Source organism: Thermobia domestica, chromosome 2 (assembly GCF_964235325.1).
Source record: "Thermobia domestica chromosome 2, izTheDome1.hap1.1, whole genome shotgun sequence".
Taxonomy (NCBI): domain Eukaryota; kingdom Metazoa; phylum Arthropoda; class Insecta; order Zygentoma; family Lepismatidae; genus Thermobia; species Thermobia domestica.
Window position 1 is genome coordinate 271,704,302 of NC_137455.1, and position 23,875 is coordinate 271,728,176.

Consider the following 23,875-nt stretch of genomic DNA (forward strand, 5'->3'; position numbering starts at 1 on the left):
CCAGTTTGCTCCAGACATACGTTGCAACTGCAGAATGTTTGGCACTTAGGGTTCTTTCTTCATGCCAAATATGAAATAGTTCTCTCCGGGATATAGACATCGTATCTAAAAAGATAAAACACATAAAAAAGTTGCAGTTTTCTGCAGATGATATCACTATTATTACTTAAAAGAACATTCATTTATTGCACATAAACATATTTCACGGTGGATATAGGCGGATATCTTTACTGTTTTTCCATTAAAATGCAATATAACGTATTTTTTGTAGGAAAATCATCATCTGATGTTATATGCGTGCTAGTGTGCTACCCTATTTAATTTTTTAGTTAATTTTTTATTTATGTAACACTGCATCCCTGCAGTAGGAAATGCCTCAACTCTCGATTCCTAACAGTCCGAAAAACTTGGGAGCACGATGGGTTAATTTTCACTCTCTAAATATGACTATTGTGCTGCCAAAATGTCTTGAGCCGTGGCAAAAATGCGAACTAAAGCTCACACCCCGACACACCCACGCGCTGAGCCAATAAGGGTTCAGCAGCTGCTAAGCGAGAGAGCCTTAGCGAAAGAGAATTCCTTAGTGGAATTCCTTCAGCCGATAGCAGCGCCTGAAACGGAAGACTAGGTGTCAAGTCAATGTGGTATATTTATACCATTAGTAACACCAGCGGCTGTATTACAACTCCTCTTTTATACGTGCAAAACCATTTCCCTGCATAACGTAATATTTTTCTATTGTTGTTCCTGTCATCTGTGGTATATTTGTAACCCCTTACGGGTACAATGGGTGCAATTCCAAGCAACTTGATTTTGGACTTTTGCACAGCTAGATTGTGCATTTCGTCCACTGTGCCGCGGTAGCTTTCGCCTTGCGATTCGAAGTCAAATGCTTGAAACTGCTCTGTAGATCACTGGGCTATTACCACCGGACTTCACTTGACCACGTTAAGTATTTCCGTGTCATCCTCTCTTCCTGGCCTGATTCCTTGATAATTATCTCGTTTGATCTTTTCTGATATTCTTTGATTATGTGCTTGAAATATTTTGATGTGAGAAAAGTGTTGTATTAGTTTGAAAACTATTCCGTTCGAAATATTCTTTACTATGTTACATCGCTCGGGATCCAGGGTTCGATCGTGGTGGGAGAACGTTGAATGTATTACGTTGGTTCGTATTCCACCTTAAAGTGTTGATTCGTTCCTCATTATAGCCTCGGTCTCTAAAGGAACACTAAACTTTAATAAATAACAACCGAAAACTACTTATATACTTATATATATAAAATTAAATATATATTTAATTTTGAAACACTGGTCAGCATACGTATTTTTCTATTTGAGGGTATGGTAATTTTTTTTTTTTTTTTTTGAAATTACAGTAATCATAAACCATCAATATTTCTAATATATTTTGCAATTATGAATCAAGGCTGGAATCCTTTGACTGTATTGGTCAAGATTTCTATCATCTTCTTAGCATTCAAATTACTGTACAACACTGCTACGTATCATGCATATACAGTACCTTTGTGTATCGTTCTCCACTCATCCTATATAGTAATAGCTTCACGTGAAGCTATTTGAATATGAAGTTCACACCAATTTGCCAACACTGCATTACTACGTATTTTCTGTAGTTTTTGGACCTAACACTATCTAACATCCTACACTGAGAAAAAATTGTATGTGGCGTACTTAAAATCGTATGTTACATTTGTAAATCCTGTAGTTTTTGGACTTAACGTACAGCAAATGTATAACTGAAAACACGTGTTTTATAATACTTTCTGTATAAGTTTTTCATCTGTAGGTACTTTCCGTATGAAACAATATATGCGGTCAGAATCTCACATACAAGTGGACGTATATAACATATAGCTGACGAAGGTAACATACATATATGTATGTAATATAAGGAAGACTGTTAGACATCAGACATCCTGCAACGGCATAATGTAACATCTAAGGGCAGTGCCTATATAGCACACGGATAACGTACGCTCAGTACTGATTTCTGTAGTAAACAAGAATATTCCGTATATTTGGACAATATACCGCTGTCCGGAGAACGGGTTTTTCTCAGCGTGCAGCAAATATATAACTGAAAGCATGTGTTTATACGTACTTTCCGCATAAGTGTTCCGAATAAACGTAGTTTCCGTACGAAAGAAAGAACTTTATATAGGTGGTCAAGATCTCACATACAGATGGATATATATAACATATAGCTGATGTATGTTAAATGCATATACGTATGTAATATACAAAAGATTGACATCCCGTCAGTCAAACAACCTGCAGCGTCATGATGTAATATCTAAGCGGGAAAAAGCAGTGTGTATGTAGCGTATGAATAATGTATGTTCCTTACAGATTTCCGCAGTAAAAGTAAGGATTCCGTATATTTGTAGAATATACCGCTCTCCGTGTAACGGATTTTTCTCAGTGTAGCTTCATGTAACATGTTAATCTTTTTCTCCACTTTTTTTCTACCTTTGGCAACTCCTAGTAAAGCAGTATTTACTGTACTTCTTTTACCATTAATTTTCTGATCATGAACTTCGCTTTTATCTCTGCGTGCACTCTTTCTCAATAAGCTATCAAGTTGTTGTTTATGGGACATCAACAACCTCATTTCATTACAACTAACCTCTTTTCATTTTAAATAGCCATTCTTCATTCAACATGAATACTGGATATCTGTGATGATGATGAAGTAGAGGTATTGTATATTATCTGGAAAGCAAATAAAGGACCTTTCGTTGAGACATAGTATAATACAGTGAGTCCAAGAAAGAATCTTGTGTTTCGAAAACTAGCAGTCTGAGATTATGTAAGAGTGTAAAGAGGTTTAAATCCATTTGTATATAGAATAATTACAACTTCAAGATATTGCATTAAAATAGCAATTATTTATTGATAATTGTTCAAAACTTACTGCACCAAAGAGATCAGGTCAGGAATTGCCATAGTCAAAGAGACATTTAACAAGAAAAGATGACTCCTAAATAGCAGGCTTAATATTGGACTAAATAAGAAGTTGGTCAGGTGCTATATATGAAGTTTTGGACTGTATAGTTGAGAGACTTGAACATTACATAAGTTGGAAAAGAAATGTTTAGAGAGCTTTGAAAAGTGGTGTTAGGGGAAGATGGAGAAGACAAAATGGACAGAGAGAGAGTATCAGATATAGATGTTTTGAAATGGGTAGGAGAGAGGAGGATGCTTTTAACCAGCATCCTTCGTAGGAAGACCAATTGGATTGGACACGTCTTCTTCATACCGCCATGGAAGGAAAGATGGAAGGAAAGTGAGGAGCAGCAAGAAGAAGAACACAACTGACCGATTATTTGAAAAGTAGAAGAGAATATTGGGAGGAAGCTGAAGATCGAGAAAAGTGGAAGAAACATTTTCAGGTCAAAAGAGGAAAAAAAAACTCACTAGTCCCAGGACTTGTCAACAGGTAGAATAATCAATAATAATATAATTGTTGAAAATGTGAAGATTTCAAAAAAAGTTGCAAAGTGAGTTTACAAAAAATATGTGAATCCCTCTTAGAAGACGAATGATTAAGACAATTGAATGATAATGGAAGAATTGGTGGAATGAGAACATGGGAGGAAACGGAAGTAGCTCTGGTACAAGATGTGGTCCAGCACAAACGTACTTGGCCGGGGCTCGTTGCAGGAACCCACGCACCGTAGTTAAGCACACTACCACTGAGCCACCGTGCCCCATCAAATGCCAATCAAGTCGAATGGTAAAAGCTTCGCGATCACAAGCTTCGACAAGTGTAACATTTCTTTCACCAATTCAGAAATTTATTTCAAGTAGGGGTGGTGACTCAGTAATAAAGAGCACTCACCTCTGCTGCTTTGGGTCCCTGATTCGATTCCAGCTCGCTCCAAATGAATCTTGTGTTAGACAAACACCATATACGTGGGTTTGTGTGGGGTTCTTCCATTTACTCTCACTTTCTTCATTCCACCATTTCATCCATTATCATCATCACCTCGGTCTGTCTTCGTCTCGGTGCATAATTATGACTAGAAATTTCATTTCATTTCATTTACTTCAAGTTATTTCAGTTTTATGGTAAAAATTCGCTTTTTAAAGATAAATGGGTGGCCAGAGTTTTAAACAAAACTTTACGTAAATGTAATGACTAAGCCATCCAACGGATAGTAATGATATTTTGTATATTCGCATACGAGCAGCTATACACTCTTATTCAGGAATCCATCCAACGCCTGTATGATTCGATGCCGCAGCATATAGAGACTGCGAGTATAGGGTATAAAGCAGTGATGGGGCTATCTTTGATTTCTTGTGGTCAAATATAAGGCAAAGAAGGTTTAGGGACAGTATTTTTTTGCATATCGAAAAGGATGATTTTATATTACTTGATCATCATTCCAATACAAGATGTCAGGGGCACACATAGCCACCAGGAGGGCAGACGTCGACGCCCTCTGACATCGTCACTGATATAAAGGCTTCACATTTTACTAATCTATCAAGATATTATGTATAATATTTTGATTTCATAGTGATTTTCAGTAAACGTAAGGTTCGAAAGTAATGTCGGTGGGGAAAATATCGAAGTTCCGGGTGAATTTTCCTTTCGAACTACTACTGAAATCAATGTTGGTTGTATAGATCTGAAAATTTATTCACTTTCGATAATCACTTAACGAATATACTTATATCATAAATTTCACTCCTTTCAAATGTATTTTATTTGGTAATGCAATTTTTGTAAACAGCAGTGTATGCTAATAAGATATAATTTCTGTTTATTTTCAGGGAAAGTACCTGGATATCGAGTTTGATTATAAGGGAGATCCTCTTGGTGGGACGATTACCAACTGTAAGTAATCGTTACTTTTGTAATAAATTGTTGAATAAGATTCCTAGTATTGCATAAGTTACATTTGTAATACAGTAAATGTTATCTGTCTCTAAGGGAATTCCACGAAACCATATTATGTTTTCATTATGGATAGGTTTTCACTCCGTAATACAGATTAGACTGAAATCGAATAGCATACTTGTTTTGGTCCATAGCGCATTATTCAATGAATTAAACAATATAGTCATCCTACGAGTGTTATAATTTGTCACTTTAACGTCACACACACACATTATATATATATATATATATATATATATATATATATATATATATATATATATTAAAGAATAATCCGAATTCAAAAGGCTACTTTATTAAATGAATAAATATAGAACCATAGAATACATTTTAAGATAAATATGTGAATTTCAAGTCTTACCCGCCCCCGCCCCCCCCCCCCCAATGTTAAAGACAGATTTGCGCCGCTCATCACGTGCATAACGAATATACAATAATTTTTGAAATATATGATAATTTTAAAGAAGAAAGTTGATAATTTTGTTATCTGAGGTTCACAACTCTGCTATTCTTCCATCTTTTTATTTATTTATTTATTTATTTATTTATTTTACTTTACTTTTGAATGGAGACTTATAGTAGGCCGCGTATTTTGTTGTAACTAAGTTTTTAATCCACCTGTTTCCATGCATTTGCTCCCTGCTTTAATCCCGAGTGAGTGCATAAAGCCTTGGATAAAACCCAAATAGTGAATTACTCGTAGATCCCACTTTAAGCAACATTTTGTCTCATATACCCAGGGGCGTAAATTTTGGGGGCAGGGGACAAATGCCCCCAGGGAAGTTCGAGGGGGTGTACTTTAAGACAAAATTTTCTTACTCCATATACGATATGAACATGAAATTATAAATGAAGCATCAAACAGGTTCACTACATTACATAAACAAAACAACACACAATAGGTAAATAAAACAAAAGTGAGTCGTGGACCCATTTTAGTAAAAAATGTCTACTATTAGGGACCCTAGAAATAATATTTATTCGTACGGCTTTGAGATTTTCAATATTGTTCCCTTTAATTTGTTATATATAGAACGAGCCCAGGGGCGTAACTAACGACCCCGCAGACCTTGCCGTGCGGAAGGCCTCACAGGCTCCGAGGGTCCATAAAGAGTAAGAGAAAGATGGAAAGAGGGGGCCCAAGAAATAGAAAAACAACTTTTTCTAGGGACTCAAATATGCGTGTTAATACTTGCCCCTCCCCAGAAAAATCTAAGTTACGGCGCTGTATATATCTTGATAGTGGAAAGGAACATTAAACTCTAATCAATAGATTATAATGCTATTCCTTCCTATTCAATCAATGTTCTTCAATACTACGTACCACAAAACACGACAGATATGTAGCAACAGTACTACATTTAATCGAAAAGTAATGAAAATTTTAATGTTTTTCATTACTTATAACTTACATTCTTCTTTGACTACTGCGTTCACTACTAAAAAACACGCTCATTATTTTAACCAAATATTGATGGATCACTATCCAATATATGTATATTATTTCAAATAGATGACATTTCCAAGTTCGATACTTTATAATACAAGCTCCTGCAACCTTTTGACCAGTTTAATTCTTCATACTGCAAGCCTACATCACTCATCATTGCTTTGCAGAGCCCAGGTTAAATACTCCAAAAACGTGATAGATTCAAGCTCTGAATTCTCGTGAAGTTTTTATCTCGTTTAAATATATTTCGTTTCTTACATTAGTTTATAAAATTGTAATGTACTATATAAGTGTATACCTTTACTTTCTTCCTGGACTTAGAGTATGAATAATTCGAAATGTCGTATGCTTTCGTGTTTGTAGTAAAGCAGAATTAATTTGCTATATTTAAAAACATACTAGAAACATAGATTATGCAGAATAGAAAAAGAAAAAATAAACATCAGAATACGGTATCTGCTATAATTCATTTAAATCTTTACATATCTTTGTTTTCCGCTCAGTACTAATTTACATTGCATTTTTATCTGCCTGTCAAAACTTACGCTGTATTTGAGTTCATTTTAAAATGTGTGGGAGAAAAATCCTCTTGTAATTCTGAATTCACTCAATATAGCAAACCAGTCACCCTATTTTTTTTTTAAAAAAAATGTGCTTCAGGGTTTTACTTTAGTTCTATGATTACCTTCATCATAATTATGCAGGCATTTTAATATTGTGCTTAGTTGATTGAGAGTGGATTCTTTTCGGCCACGGAAGCTATACAATTCATGGACTCAAATGTAAATCCGGAGATCTGGGAATTACATGAATTTCCACAGGGAATCGAAGCCGGGTCTCTCGCACCGAAGGGAGGTACGATTATCCTACCCCACGGGCCTAAGACGTTCACGGAGAAGCTCATACTAATATTTTACTTCAGATGGAGGACAATATCTTGCCAGCATCCTTCGTAGGAAGGCTTGGGCATATCTTGCGAAGAAATTGTCTTCTTCATATTGTCATAGAAGGAAAGATAAAAGGTTAGCGAGGAATAGGAAGAAGAAAAACATAATTGATCGATGATTTGAAGAATAGAAGAAAATATTGGGAGTTAATAGAGGAAGCTGAAGATGAGAAACGTAGACGAAATATTTCCAAGTCGAAACCTAAATACACAAATATCATTAGTCCCAGGACCTTCCAAAATGCAGAATACTTAATAATAATAATAATAATAATAATAATAATAATAATAATAATAATAATAATAATAATAATACATGAATATACTATCAGGTGTCTGCCAGCTAACTTTGGCACTTCTATCTTGCCTCCTTGATAGGGTCTATTGCACTTTTAATGGCAAGTGTGTATTTACCAAAATTGTTTATTACAAACAGTAATAATGATGATAAGTCCTGTGGATCCTGCATGTCGAACTGAAAATCAGGAAATCTATTTTAAAAGTTGTACATTTTTTTCTAATTTGCAGAACATACACATATACTTATATAAAATTGATTTTCCATGATTGTAAAATACAGGGTAATTCAGGAACATCTCCCGTTTTCTCCTAATAAAGGATCTTCATTAAAGTAAGATATACCTGTACGAAAAGAGCAAATATCAACATTTATTTTGTATTGTGCTTGGCTAATATTCCGCAAATCAGTCCCCGTAGTAGTTGAAATTAAGATAGCGATAAAGGTGGAAAAAACATTTTGTATGATAGAGTTCTGAAGATGATCCATAAACGTGAGCCATAGCTATTGTAAGGGGTATCATGTACGTACCATAGCTTCAAGTACAACCGGAACTCCGTTGCTTGTACCAGCGATGCTATTGCCACAATATGGTCACCAGTGTGTCACAGAATTCGGATATCTCATCGACATATGTCACGTGTCAAGATGTCCTCAGTAAATGCGTATGACCTGGAAAGAAAACTTCTAATTTTTTCTTTCCAGTGAAGTATAAACGTGAAGTATTAGCTACAAAGTAATTAGAAAAGTTACATTGTGTAATAACAAACATTTTGAACCATTCTGTTTATCAAAAGTTACTTCTGTAAAATAATATTTTGTACACCCACTTTGATGTAGGAAAAATCTAATTATTTGTTAATCATCTTATGTATTACTGAAACATAAAATTTTGTTTTATTTTCTGGGGTAGTTTGTATTCTATCGTTCACATTGTGTATAGAAAATTCTCCGGAAGTCATCATTTTTGCTGATATACTCCACATCGGAAAATGTGCGAGGCCCTTAATCCCCCCTTAACAATAAACACCAATGTACAATACATACAGAAATATTTCCCTAAATTATTTACAGTAAACAGTCACATATATAAGGTACGACAGATAATGGAGAACAAAGTCACGCCACATGAAATAGGGAACAGGCACTGGAGAGTAAGCATTTATTATCTTTTAACATACTATACATGTGATCACATCCAAATAGACATCATTTAATGAAACCGACTTCGGTTGCAATAACAGCTCTACATGCTATCGAAACTTCTGCAGGCAGTAATGAGATGCGTCTTTGGAATGTTCGCCATTGCATCTACAACATCCGCCCAGAGAACCACAACGGTGTTGTAGGGGTACTTTTCGATATGTAGTAGTCCATTGGGTTAACTTCTGGAGAACTGGAGGGAATATGTTGGGAATAGCATGATCATAAAAATTGTCAGCCTGCCATATTTGGGTGATATGGGCAGCATGTCATGTAACGGAGTTCTACTGAAAAAACATATGGCCTCCCATGCACTACAGCAGTAATCTAGTGCTTCACAACCGTGTTCAACATATCGGTGTAAGCAACGGCATTGACTCTGATACGTTGACGAAAGAAATGGGGAAGCTTCCAGTCGCCTTCACTGCTCCCGACCCTCAAAATCATCACTGAAGCTGGAAAGTGGCTTTCACAGGTCACCAATCACTTTTGCAGTTCACCTTCTGGTCCTGGACAAAGTTTTTTTTCAACGACCCTTTTGCATGATTCCCAATTTTAAAAATCAATTATTATTACAATTTAGTGTGTATTAATATTAGTATTACCTAGCAATTTCCATGTAACTGGTAGTCTAGCTCAATGTTGTCGCATCTTGTATACTGTTATTAACATTGACAATCTTTAATGAGATCTTGATTGTTAGAATTGAATTCTTTCTTTCTTTCCTTAGTAACAATTTTTTATTGAGCAGATACACTGTGTGTACGTGCTTACTGTTATAAATCTAATTGCATTGTTTTCTTTCTGTTTCTAAGATCTCCTGGAAAAGGTAAGTAATATGCATTACTTTCACTTTCGGTGCAATTTTGTATGAATAAAATTATTGTTGTTATATAAATTACATTTATAGAAGTTATAAATGTAATATATTTTAATGTAACACGATGTAATGAAGTATAACCATTATTTCGAATATATTAGCCTATCTAAAAGAAAACTATCATATTCCTTGAACTAGTTTGTTTGTACAGGAACTAAAACGGTTTGATTGATTTTTTCGCAATTTTGTTTATGTGTTTTGCTCGAATTTATTTCTATTAGATCCCGTTAGCGTTATTATTTCCAACTGTCAGATTGTATAATGTACAATCAAATCCAAAATTGAATACCTTCCCCAATTGCCATGTAAATAATTGGAAAGAATTGACGAATTTCAATATGAATTTTGATGTTGTAGAAAATTTAATATTGTCAGTGCTAAAATCTGCTCTGAAATTTGTAAATTTTTTTAGATGATTTTATCTAGAGAGCGTACAAAAGTTATCAACTTTTACTGGCAACAAGATAACTTTCCTATAATATAGGCGTATATAGTTAAGTACATGTTCTGTTTATAATCCACATATTTTGAGGTTCTATAATTTCTTTCAAACTTTAGTTAAAATAACTTGTAAAATTGTTTCGTTATCATTTCACTTGTTAAAACGAGTTACAGTTCTAATACTACATATTCTTAATGTCAGTCTGCATAGCTGTTGAGAAAGTGCATCGTTTTATATACGAGGCCTGTCGGAAAAGTATCCGACGATAATCCTGGAACACCAATACACTCATCTGACGTTTTCTCCACTCTAATCTCTTTTAAACTTGTTCCCTCCTGCTTCCGTTCATTGAGTTTAATAGCCTTTCGTATTGCAAGAAACAGGTCTGGAACTCCACATCAGGAAGTGGTACGAAAGCAGCTGTCGCGTTGCCCTAGATCACCTCTCTGGCGTGACAGTGAATTTCTTTCTGGTACCCTTTGACTTTTGGGAACAGGTAAAAGTCTCATGAGGTTATACCCGGAGAGTAAGGAGCTTGATGAAACATCGAAGTCTTGTACTGAGGTGAAAAGGATAACTACATGACCTGCACGAATGGAATTATTATCCTGGTACAGAATTCGGGGCTTTGAAGTCTACAGATCTGGTCATTTTGGACAAAGAGCGTCGCGTAGACAACGAAACATATCTGAAGAAAAGTCTTTTGTATCTGTACTTCCTTCCTGTACGTACTTATGTCGGCAATCAAAGAACACAACATTGATTTGATTTCGCTACGCACATGTGATCTTCTCTGGGTCTTCACGAGCTTTGTCACACCTTGGCGAGGTCGGATGTATCTACGAAGTCGATTGTGATTTCCTTTTCGCGTCCTGTCCGTACACGCATATCGTTACTCTTTTAGCCACACTAAGACCACAGAAGAGCAGCCAAGATAAGATCTTCTCTACAACAGAAAATGCAAACGAAAGTAACGCATTCTACAGGCTAAACACACAATGTTTCCCTCTTCTATGACGTGAAATTTGGCCATGTAGTTTTCCCAAAACAAAGGTCGGATAATTTTTCGACAGGTCTCGTACGATAAAAATTCGGTAAATTTAAAGAAGATTATAAACACAACAGTATTATACTTTTTCGTTTGATAATATAAAAATTTCTCAACTATACTACTTTGAAAAATGGATCATTTCATTATGCATTTGTCGGAATTCAGATAATAACTCAACTCTGGAATCCATAACAAATTGAAGAGTTAATAGTAAGGCTAATTTAAATAATTTTTAACACTGTATTATTAACATTTCGTTTTACCTGTTCCGAAATTACGTTCCAGATGTTATCCTACTCTTATCTCTTGGGAAAATGTTAACATTTCTTCTTTGAATTCTAAAAGAAAAAATCTTAGCAAATTTAAGCGTATTCAGTATTTAAAAAAAATGTTAGTCTTAATACCTAGTCTGAATTGACCGTCTAGTTCCTTGAACATTTTGGATTTAGTAATATTTTCAAAAAAATGTAAAATACAATGGAATTTACTACATTTCTACTTGCTACATTTCTGTGAAATTTTCATATTTTACCGGTTTGTTCGTTGGTGTGATCTAAGACGACGATTTTTTTTTTTTTTTTGTAATTTTCTAATGAATAATTTAGTTTTTGTGTCAGCGTTATCTTGAACATAAATTGTCATGGAAATTCATTCATTTTCCCACCCTTTAAGTTAAAATAGTTCTAAAAAGTTAATTCGGTTATGTTATGCATCATTATATGTAAATTAGTTCTATTATAAGGAGTTCATACAATATTGATAAAAACTAGAATTCGCGATGTTAATAGAATTTTGTAAAATGATACCTTGTGATGATGGATTTAGAAGTATTCCTTATTATCATAGAAAACAATTGTTTCTGACAGAGGATTATCCACATAAAGAATTTCATTACTGGCAGAAAATGTTAAAAAACTAATAGATATTTACTATACTAAAGTACATTAAGCGCGGTGGATCATAAAAAATACCCCAAAAATGTGCTTCCTCAACTGCAGAAATTTCAGCAGTAGTCGACGTTGTTCGTAACTCCGGTAAGTTGATGTGATAGTCCTCGAGGAGCTAGTAGATTTTCGGAACCTAACTTCTATCCGTTGCTGGATGTTAAGAATGATCTCCAAATCTGTGTGGACAATTGGTAGTCTTGATCTGTAACAGAGCACTACCAGACTCTGAGTACATCCTTAAGATGGTAGTTTTGTTCTTGGATACTTCTCGCTTGGGTTCTCTTATTCGATCAGCTTTGCACATAAGCAGTTTCTCTATTTTACACATACTTCATCTTTCTGATGAGAATTGGAGATGGAGTCTAAAACAAGTAAATTTTTATCACTTCATGTGTTATGAAACTATCTTCTCAATGTATTGAAACAATCCTAACAGATGACAACAATAATGAACGGTATTGTGAAATATAAGCACAACAATGAATACAAAACAATATGTCGGATACTCCATGAGTTCCCTCGTGGCTATATAAATAGCGTACGCGCCTTTGGCGCAGGAAACCCGGGTTCGATTCCCGAAGGTTGCTCATGTGGTTCAGATTCCACGTAAAGCTGTAGGTCCACCTTTCATATAGCCTCACTGCTGAGAGGGTCACTAAACTCAATCCAAATCAAATTAAAGCGGATAGTCCATAATTAAAAGTTTATATAAACGCGATTAATCCGAGTTGGGCTACTTGTTTGAGGCTCACTTTGTATGAAAGGATATTTCTGACATTTCCCGTCAAGAATGTGTCGGCAAGGACCAAAAATGAAGAGTGCAGAGAGGCCGTTAGAAGTCTGTGAAAAGCAAGTGAACTTGGGGACAACCTGGAAATATCAAATGTTAACATGGCCAAGGATACCTTGTTCGATACATCTTGGAAAAGGAAACAACTTTGATAGGAAACAAGTGTTGTTATGGAAACTTTTTCTAAAATGGTTGTCAAAAATGTGACAGCATCCTGCATATATTATGACGCTTGAAATAGGATATCGGGAGTGGGAAACGGGATAGTCGCTGTATGTTAATCTTCAATTTAATAATTTTAGTAAATATGAAATAAAAATAAATGAATTTTGGAATTTTTGCTTCATATGCATGTTTTAGGATTAACTAATTCATATTGGACTCCGAAGAGAAACATCAAACAATTTAATAACCGTGTCTATAGCGACGACTCCCAGTCACGACCCCTCTTCAGTTTCATTAGAAAGAGGAAAAGAAAGAGTGAGAAAGAAGAGAAGAAGGTAGGAGAAAGGAGGAAAAGAGGAAGAGGAAAAGGAGAAAGGAAAAATGAACTAGAGATAAAGAATTATTGGATAATGATGGAAATATGGTAAAGGAACTTGAATAGTTATTAAAAAGATGATTCATACTCGAATGTTATTACTTGAAGATCGTTTCTGAAATTATGCCAAAGAGACACATGTTCCCTCATACTACCCCAACCTGGTTCCAGGCAACTGCACAAGTGGAAGTTGCCCTACAGTGCATCGGACTCTTGAAAGATAGTAACAGAGTGGTGTAAATACTACACGAAAACGCCTTGATCGTCCAGAAAGAACAACGTTTCTTAAGGGTAAGTTCACTGGAAAAAGAAGCAAACTAAATAGACGGTAACCGTTCCGGAAGAACCAATAGAACTAGGGAAAAGCCATTTCCATTCGGTATCAATTACAACGGTGGTCCAGCGCCTTCAAATCTATGGTCTTTGGGGTAGGATTGCGGTAAAGAAACCATCCCTTCAAGCAGAAAACATTACAGAAAGATACTCTTGGCCCATAAAAATAAAATAAATTAGAATAGACTGGAACAATGAACAATTTAAGAGGGCAATCTGGACCGACGAATCTAAGTTCCAATTTCCCGCCGTCCAGTGCTTGAAATTGTGCATCATCATCCCGAAAAGCGCTTTCATCTCAACCCTGTAATACCTAGATCATGGCAAGAAACGGTAGCCTCACTGGTTGGGAATGCTTTATAGACTACCAAGTTGATAATTTTGTTCTAAATAATGGAATAATGAGCAAAAACGTGTTTCATAACGTGAGTCATGAAATTCCATCAGGAATGCAGTAACTTTGTTACCATCCCAAACATTCTTCCAATCTACGCAGTAATTATATACAATTCAAAGAAAACGCTTACGTCACCAAGAAAATGAACTAGTCGCCACAGTCACCGAATTTGTTACCCATCAAGCATTTATAAGTTGAACTTGAGTGGATAGTCCGTAAATAGATGTTAACGAATACTGAAGATCTTTGGAAGGCACTTCAGAGCTACTGGAGTCACAAAAGTTGGATAAATTAATCAAACTAATGGCTGAAATTTGTAAGGGCCAGTATTTCATTGAATGCAAACATACTCAATGAACTTGTCTCAATGGAAGCAGGACCATATATTTCAACTTCTTTATATTAGTAATAGTGTTTCTTTTACAGAACAAGTCCAACAGATTGGGTTTTGTATGGATATCTTTTTTTTTTTTTTTTTTTAATTTTGAAAACTCAGTGATGTGCTTAGACTTTTCACAATCGCAGAATTCACTTGATCTTGATAAAAATTTAGTATAGATCATGACGCATGTGCAATATTTTCATATTTGAGATCCTTGTTTCCCAAATTAGGTTCAACAAAATTGGAGTTTGGGTTTACATACTCACAAGAAATAGGTGGTAGACATTGAACAAGGAATCTATAATGAACATGGATCGAAAGCAGCACCATGTACACGTGAGAGACGTTGAAAAAGCGGCAAAGGCGTTGATAAAATACTAAGTATCTTAAAAACATGGGACGATATCGCTCTTGGGCCAAACGACTACACAGAAAGACGCATCAGACCAATGTAATGATGAAAGCAAATTTGTCGTCGTATAATGGGATCCCTACAGACAGATTGGAGAATCTACACATTTATTCCTCAACAGTAGAGATCTCCGTATCACGACGACCGCGCCGCTCCCATTCGTATGTCATCACATTTGTCGACTGCATATTTGAGTGGAATCTCTTAACCTGATAGCTATAGTTTCCCGTGTTCGTGAGATATTCAGCATTATATCAGCGCTTTCACAGCTCTCATAGAAACGGTGTCCATGTTCATTTATTCTTTAAAATTTCATATCTATTACCACCTCTTCCTCTTTGTCTTCTACTTTGTCCACCTTTTGCCAACCTGTATATCATACACGACCTACAGGACTTATCTGATCTCAATTATACTTGTCATATAGATAGAACTTGACTTGCCTAGTACGAATGTTAAATATTTATTCGCGCAGACCTTTTATCCACGAGTTATACGCCATCAAAATTGGAGTCTGAATGGACAAATATTCACAAAATAAATTTCTGTTTGGAAATTACGTGGAGGAAAACTGTTAAATGCTAATTTGAGGTTAAATGTTAACCTGCTAAGTATTACGAGGGGTTTTCGCTGTATTTTAAGCTTAAAATGACGCAGCAATCGCGCGATGAGAATGGAATGGGTGGACAAGAACCTGGAATCCGCAGTGTTTAATAACACCTTCGGAAACAGCGGCTCTGTGCACCGGCACATTGTCGTGCAGCTTTCGTATACATCGTTGAGTACCAATGCTCCACACATTACTAAAACGAACTATAAATGACAGTGTCTTCTACTTTTGTTTTTGTGCTTAGGACGAATGATGCAATCGTTTCACTGAATTTCGTCATCCCACGATGGATGCGCCACGTTTAGGCTTCGAATATAATGGGTGTCCCTCGTAAATATATGAAGTGTTTACGTAAAATAAAAAAAAAATGTGAGAAATCAATGAATGATTATTTTTCCGCAATCATGAACTAATTACTTAGGTATTATTATTCTGGTATTCAGCCAAAATTGAAATGTCTTTTTTCTTTTCATTGTTTTTCCTCTTTTTCACATAAAATCTGCCATTTTAATTACCCAAATACAACTGTGATCGATGAAAATTCACTATAAAACTGCAGCCAAGGTCAGTTGTGTGGAACACTATTTCTCTCTCTCTCTCTCTCTCTCTCTCTCTCTCTCTCTCTCTCTCTCCTAGAGTAAGTTTGTTGTCGTTGAACTGCCTCTTTCATGTACCCTTTACAAGTAAATGTAAACTGAAAATAATAGTTTGAACAACAGGTATACTTGTCACACGATTCTCTCGTTGTCACTATTGGCCTTAGACTTCACAAGTATTTCCTCGATCATACTTCATCAGCATCATCATTATCGTGGTTAAGGAAGGAATCTCCCTATCATTAGCGCCGCAACTGACATGTGAATTGAAGATCTTCTGGGCACTGGAAATTCTTTTTCGCGTGTTCTCGGGTCACTGCGTTTGTAACGAAAGGATTATTTGTAGGCAAGGTGACACAGTAAGGGTTGGGGAGGCGACCAAGTTTTCTATGCAGATGACAGCAACATAGAGGGTGAGAGCTGTGCGTGTGACAAAGAGAGTCGAAAGGCGTTTTCTGACAGAGACTGATGGCAGAGGACTTCGCCCGTTTGAATTGCAAGCGAGCAAGAATTAATGAGGTCTGAAACACGGACTCAATCTCGCAATCAACGTCATTTGCACAACTCCTCCTCTTTCCCCAACTTCCCTCCTTCTTCGAAGCAAGCGATTCAAGACATCCTGTCCTCCCTTTACCTCTCAACGCACACACACATATACACACACTTTCGTCGCCTATACCTTATGCAACACCGTCTCTCAATGCTAGACTTCTCGCCTCCAGTGTACGTTATACAACATAGTGGATTAGCTTGTAATCAGGTGCTTAAATTGATTTTTTTTAATGTGTTTATCATTAACAAGAAACGAGTAACTTATGGAAGATGTACTGCAATAGATGTGCCTTTGTTATATCTAGGAAACAAGTAAAATAAATTATATGCCCAGTGAACAATTTGTAGAGATGTAACTGATACATTTGATTAAGTTACTCATATCTGCAATTTTTTCATTGACCGTCATTACTTCATTGACCGGAACTTTGAAAATACAGTTTGAAAGTTAGAACTTTTCACTTGTTAATTTTAAAACATTAAATATAGATTGCATGGTATATAAAGAGACGTTTCAGAGATTTTTCGATATAAATGGCGCCGGGCGAAGATATTCAAGAGGCAAGGTATATGTCATCTATACATCGGATGGTATTATCGTAGTAAACTATACACACTATATCGGAAAAATAAGGGAACTCTTTCAAATTAAACAAAACGAAGTAGATATTTTACCATCTGTAGTTATTTTTATTCAAAATACACCCCTTCCGTATCAATACATAGCTGGACACGTTCAACCAATGCTAGTAGAAAATTTTTAATGTCCTTTTTCGGAATCGCCTCAATGACCCTTGTCATGGCAGGCTGGACGTTTGTAACATTGTCATAAAATGTTCCTTTCATGGCCAATTTTAATTTTGGTAATAGGATATAGTTACACGACGATAAATTAGGCGAATACGGAGGATGTAAAAGGACACATTTGTTTTCAGCCAAAAAGTTACGAACTGCGACGGCACAATGACATGATGCCTTGCGGTGCAATAAAGACCAGCTGCCTAGCTCTCGATACTCGGGACTTCGCGAACGATTCGCTTCCACAAACGCTCCATAACACCCGATAATATTCACCATTAACAATTTGACCCTATGGAACAACTTCCTTAAGTATAATACTTTTGAAATCATTAAAACTAATTAACATTGTCTTCTCACGTGACTTTTGAAAACCTGAGGACTTCTACGAAGCATTTTGGCGTTTTATTTGTGGGTCGTACTTGAAGTGCCAAGTCTCATCACCAGTTACAATCGATTCCAGGAATGGTCTGTTTCGTTTGGCTGTTTTAATCATGTGCGGAACAAATCGAGCACAGCCTTTCCGTTTCTTTAAATCCTTTGTCAACATTTCGTGAATTATGTCTTTCGTCGATACTTAATTCCTCCGCCATCCATCTCACAATCGAATTCGTATCGTGGGAATCATTTCACGCACATATTCCACCAACTCATCTTGATTTTGGTTTTTCGATCTGCCTGGCTTTAGGTCGTCTTCCAAGAAATCACGACCGTCCAGGAATCGCGTACACCACTCGAACATACGTATACAAGAAAAGCACTCATCACCATATACTTATTTCATCATTTCCAATGTTTATGTAAATGTTTTACCAAGCTTGAAACAAAATTTAATATTGGCTCTTTGCTCCATTGTGTTTTTGTGACGAGGTGAAACCAGATACACTCACTTTTCTTCCTTTAACACTCTGTTAATCAGTCCTCATTATTGTGGTCTCGTTTTGTTGAGCAGATATCCAACTTTCTAATGATATGTTGCTTCAATAGATGGAGCTAGTGGTTATCTGCAAAGAAAAAATTTCCATTACTTTTCCGACATACCGTGTAGGTCGTATAGTTAACCGTACTTGATAGTGCAATGTGATAGTGGGTGCATCACATTCGATTGTTAGCGGATATTTAATCACCTGATTTTATAATTCCTTACAAACTTAATGGAAAATTCCCTTACAAGTAATTGGAGTTCTAATAGTCTTTTCCTAGATTAGACATCACTGAATATTTTACTCTGGTTTATAGAAAGCATTATAAGAGAGATCATGAGAGACAGGTATAAAGCTTTTAAAAAATCACTTCCAGAGGTTGTGTCTAAAGTAGGCAGATTGTTTAAAAAAATCAACTTAACGATGGTTGTAGAATTAGTAAATATAGAGATAGGAAATAATGAAATCATGATAATAATGGAGTCTTGCCCGTTACAAGCTCATTTGTTCTCGGATTGAACCAGAGTTAAGCGGTCTACAATTGTCACTGTTCGGATTACCGGTGGAGATGGAAGATCATAGCCAAGTCATGAAATATCAATCGTCTTACAATAGGAAATTTACGAAATTCGCAGTAGAAATGTACATTGTTGTTTAAAAAACTGAGTTCCATACAAGATAACGTATGATATGTATTAAGTAGATGGTAGCTATAAAGGTAACCAAGAAAGTTCTGCGCTTTTTATCTGGAGGTCTGTGTTCAACTGGCCTTCACACCGTGAGTTGAACGCGAATAAAGATAAAGCGAAGGTCAGTTGTTGATATGTAGTATGTTGGGTAAATCAAACTCGTACCTGGTTTTGGCAGTTCAGTTACACCGTGAACTTGCTTAAGGACAGAGTAAACATGGGACCTTCACATAGCGTCATAAGGGCATGTATGCTGTACGAGTTCAAGCTGGGGTCAAACGCCGCTGCATAGAGGCGGAAGATATGCCAGGCCTTTGAGGGTGTCGTGACCACGCTGACAGTGCAGCGGTGGTTTAACAAGTTTAAGGACAGTGACGAAACACTCGAAGATGCACCACGTGCCGGAAGACAAACATGTACAAAATGAAGATCTTCAGTCGACATTTGAGGCCAACAGAGGCCAGACATGTGAGGAACTGGGACTAATATTTAGTGTCAGTTTAGAAACCATTCGGCAGCACCTCGATCAACTTGGGAAGCACTACAAGTTGGGTCGATGGGTCCACATGATTTGACTCCGGACCAAAAGGCAATGTGAGCAGACACCTGTGTTTGTGTTTCTTTGCTGTCTCGTCTGAGGAAGGAGCAATTTCTGAACAGGGTGTTGACATGTGATGAGAAGTGGGTCCTACACAAAGCTTCACTGCGTCGTCATCATTGATTAGCATCCCATGAACCGGTACCAAAACAGCCGAAACCGTCACTGCAGCAGAAGATCTTTCTGTGTATTTGGTGAACTGCTTGCGACATCATGCATCGGGAACTGCTACCATAAGGTCAAAACATCAATGCAACTGTGTACTGTCACCCGTGTTAAAAGAAAACCTCAAAACTCTGAATCCAGCACTTGTGAATCGCAAAGGGTCCTCCTGGTACTGGACAACGCAAATCCTCATGTGGCTAGGATGACCCGGGACACCATTTTACACCTTGGATGGGAAACTCTATTACATCCGCCATACTACCCCGACATTGCACTGTTCGATTATCACCTGTTCCATTCCTTGGACAATCACCTTAGAGGACGCCAGTTCAAATCCCTAGTAGAGGTGCAAAATGCACGTCATATCTTCTTCGCTTCACGCCCCACTAACGATAAGTTCTACCACGATGGAATCCATGGCCTTCCAGAAGTTGGCAGAAGGTCGTCGATGCTGATGGGGACTATTTTTGATCTTCCAGGTACGTCTTAGGTGACATATCGATATTCGAAGGTGGTGGGTAAAAAGCAAGAGAACTTTCATGGTTACCTTTATATTTTGAAGAAACAATGGTATAGATATCGGAAGTAAATTTCATACAGATGAATATATACAGTCGCGTTGTATTAAGTGAGTTCCCTGTTTTAATGTTTCTTCTGTTAATTAGTTCTTTTCATTTCTGAAATTTGGCCATTTTAGGAATGGGAAAGTGACTAGTATAGACAACGTATTAATTGAGCTAATTAAGAATTTGAGGAAGAAGAAAGTTTTTTTAAAAACATGTGTTATTGAGGTATATGAATAACTGGAATGCATTTTTAGAGACTTTGATCATTTCACTGGCAAAGCAAAGCAAGCAAATAAACAAATAAATTAAACCGTATATACTAGATTTCAATGTAACATGCTGAAAAACCATACTCTAAATTTTGAAGAGATAATTATATACTAATGCAAATGAAGTGATTAAAGAGAAACAGCTTGCGTTCAGAAAAGAATAGAGCACATGGAACTCCATTATTTTGCTTGTAACTTCATCCATATTGACTCTGTAACTATTACTTAAATAATTAATTCTTTTCTGACTAGAGTACTTATTTATTAAATTTAAAATTAGTCGTAAGAGTTTCAATAACTTAACGCTATTTTCATCAGACGTTAACTGCCAGTTAACATTTGATGTAGATTGTGTTAAGTTATTGAAACTGTTACCACTAATTTTAAATTTAATAAATAAGTATGTACTCTGGTCAGAAAAGGATTAATTATTTAGTTTACTTAGAGTAATTTATAAAGATTTTTCGAAAATGGAAAGGAACGCTGTTAAAAAGAAAACTTTATTAAATCTGACGAACCGTTTCTTATCTGTGCACCGAGAATATCTTTTCTTAGAAACAAGAATTTGAAACTCTCATTAATGAGAAATGAAGAAAATATGAAGTTGTACAAAGCGAAACGAGAAAATATATTGTTAGTTTCCTTATGAATGAGAATTGCCAAATCTCATTTCTAAGAAAATATTTTATCGGTGCACAGATAACAAACGGTTTCTCAAATTTAAGAAATTATTTTTAACAGTGAAGTATATATAAGGAAGTACAAAGTAATATTAATTTAGAAAGAGGCTTTTAAGTGAGTGAACTGGGATACATTGAGAAAAATGCTTTAAACAAATGGTTGAAATCAGGGGTAAAAGCGGATCTGAAAAAGTAGGGGACGCATGACGTCACGCCGTCCCCTTGCCTATCTTTACCCATTGTAATTTTTCTAGGAGGTGGGGGGACGCCATAGATATTTTATGAAAGTGGGAGGACGTCGTCCTCCCGCATTCCCCCTCACTTTTACCCCTGGTTGAAATGGAATTGAATATTGGAAGATATAAGGAACGTATGTATTAACATTTATATATATTAGTTCCTTATACATGTTCAATATATCATGTGCCAATACAGATGATACAGCTCTTGGAGCAAAATCTGTACAAAGATTAAGAGAGCATTAGAAAATTTGAGACACATTGGTATGGCTTGGATTGAAAATACAAGAAGATGTAAGAAAACTGAAGTAATGGTAATTGAAACTATGAGTAAGAGAAGTGTATTAACTATAGAAAGACAAAGAGAGGAAGTATAACATGTAAATAACATTAGACAGTATTGCTAGGAAAATCTGGAATCTGAATATCGCGTAAGTAAGATATGAGTGCCGAAAAGAGAAAAAGAAGAAGGAGGAAAACATACTTTCTAAATCATAAAATAGAGAATCTCAAAGATTTAAAGACGTTATCAAACGTTTCGTGTAAAGTATTATATTGAACGGAGTGAAAAGAGGAACATTACAAAAAGATATATTTAAAAGAAGTCCGGAATATGAAGAAGAACAGAGAAAGTTAAGTTGGTGTTTGCCAACGAGGGAGTGTTTGTGTAAGTTGCAGTGAGAACATCAGTATCGGAGATAGTTAAAAAGAACAGAATGAAACATTATTTTAGAAGAAAGTGCTTATTAAGTATGATAGAAGGTATAATTGTAAGTTTAAAAGTGGCAAAAATGAGAGTGAGAAGATTAGCACGTGGTAGATCATTGTATTAAAGTGGCTAATTCTTATACGGAAGCAAACTATCTTATAAAGTAGTACATGGTTAATAAACTTGTGATAAATGACCTCTCAGTGATGGCAGAATGCATTTGGTGATGATCTATTTAAATTTGTAAAAAACTAACTTATGTTTGCGCAATTTCATTCCCCACTACTATTGCGAAATTCTGATAAATGATGTCAAAACACATTATTTAGTCAGCCAGTACGTGTCTTCTATATTGAGGAATTTGAATAAGGAAACGAACTAAACAGGAACGAATTAAGGAACAATTTATGTATTTATTGTGACGCTGATTTCATATTTTGAGTTAGAAATTCTTCTAATTCTTGCATACAAGTACCGTACCGTTAAAATTTAAACGTTCTACATATAATACTGTAAACAATTATTCAAGTTCACATTTAATTCAAGTGTTTTACCCGATAGTAATGGGATAATACACTGCACCGGTATGCAATTTCGCCATGTCAGAAACACGGTGGCAAAATTTTTAACTGTGATGTTTTATTAAGTTTTGGTTTCTGTTTTTGTTTTGAAGGCAATACTTTTACAATTAAAGAGTTCAAGGAGAATTTATGAAATTATTTAAGATTTTTAACAGGTGTAATTGAGATAATAGGATTTTTGAACAGTTTGAACCAGTATTTAATCAATGTTATTTAATAACCAGACATTGGAAATTCGTAGATATTGCATAAGAAGTATTTATTATTATAGGTTCTTCAACTTTAAAGTGCGTTTTTTTAGTTTCTTCTGGATTAACTTTGTCACTAAAACAAAGATTAGTGCTTGTAATGAATAGCATAACTATCAATTCACAAATTGTCAGTGTGTGGATTTTTTTTTTTTTTTTTTTGATCCACTACATTAACTGTGAACTGCTCTCATGTGCATTTTTAAAGAACATTGTCACTACTATCGTAAGAGGAAATGTTAGTGCATTCAAATGGTTTCTAAAAGATTCCATTAGAAGTCACATTTACGCTGTCAATTAATGAACGCATTATAATTTATTTCCCTGGATAACCTTCCAATAGTTTATTGCAGATTGGCAGCGATATCTTATAAGTTATTGCTGGAATGAAGTAACAGTCTATCAAAGAGCTACACCTTAACCACTTTCACTTTGAAGATAAAAGCGAACTAATTCTCCAGTTCTCTGAGTTGGCAACTCTCCTCTTGGATGATGCGTGCATTTCTTTTCCTCTAACAGAGTCCCATCAGAAGGAATATGTCCCACGTTACTATCTTCCAGGCCTCCTGCGGGGATTTGTCCGCGTTTGTGAAGAATTGGGCTAATTTCAGACGCCTTCCACAGCAATTCTTTTGCGCAGAATGG

General features: G+C 35.8%; 1 protein-coding gene across 1 annotated transcript in view; it reads left to right on the plus strand.

Moving 5' to 3' along the window:
* Nucleotides 1–23,875, plus strand: part of Myo95E (Myosin 95E) — a 1,268,077-nt gene that overhangs the window by 1,022,469 nt on the left and 221,733 nt on the right. The window contains exons 6-7 of the mRNA XM_081748709.1: nucleotides 4,809–4,872; nucleotides 9,648–9,661. Coding sequence (XP_081604835.1) covers nucleotides 4,809–4,872; nucleotides 9,648–9,661 — 78 coding nt within the window. The remainder of the gene's footprint in view (nucleotides 1–4,808; nucleotides 4,873–9,647; nucleotides 9,662–23,875) is intronic.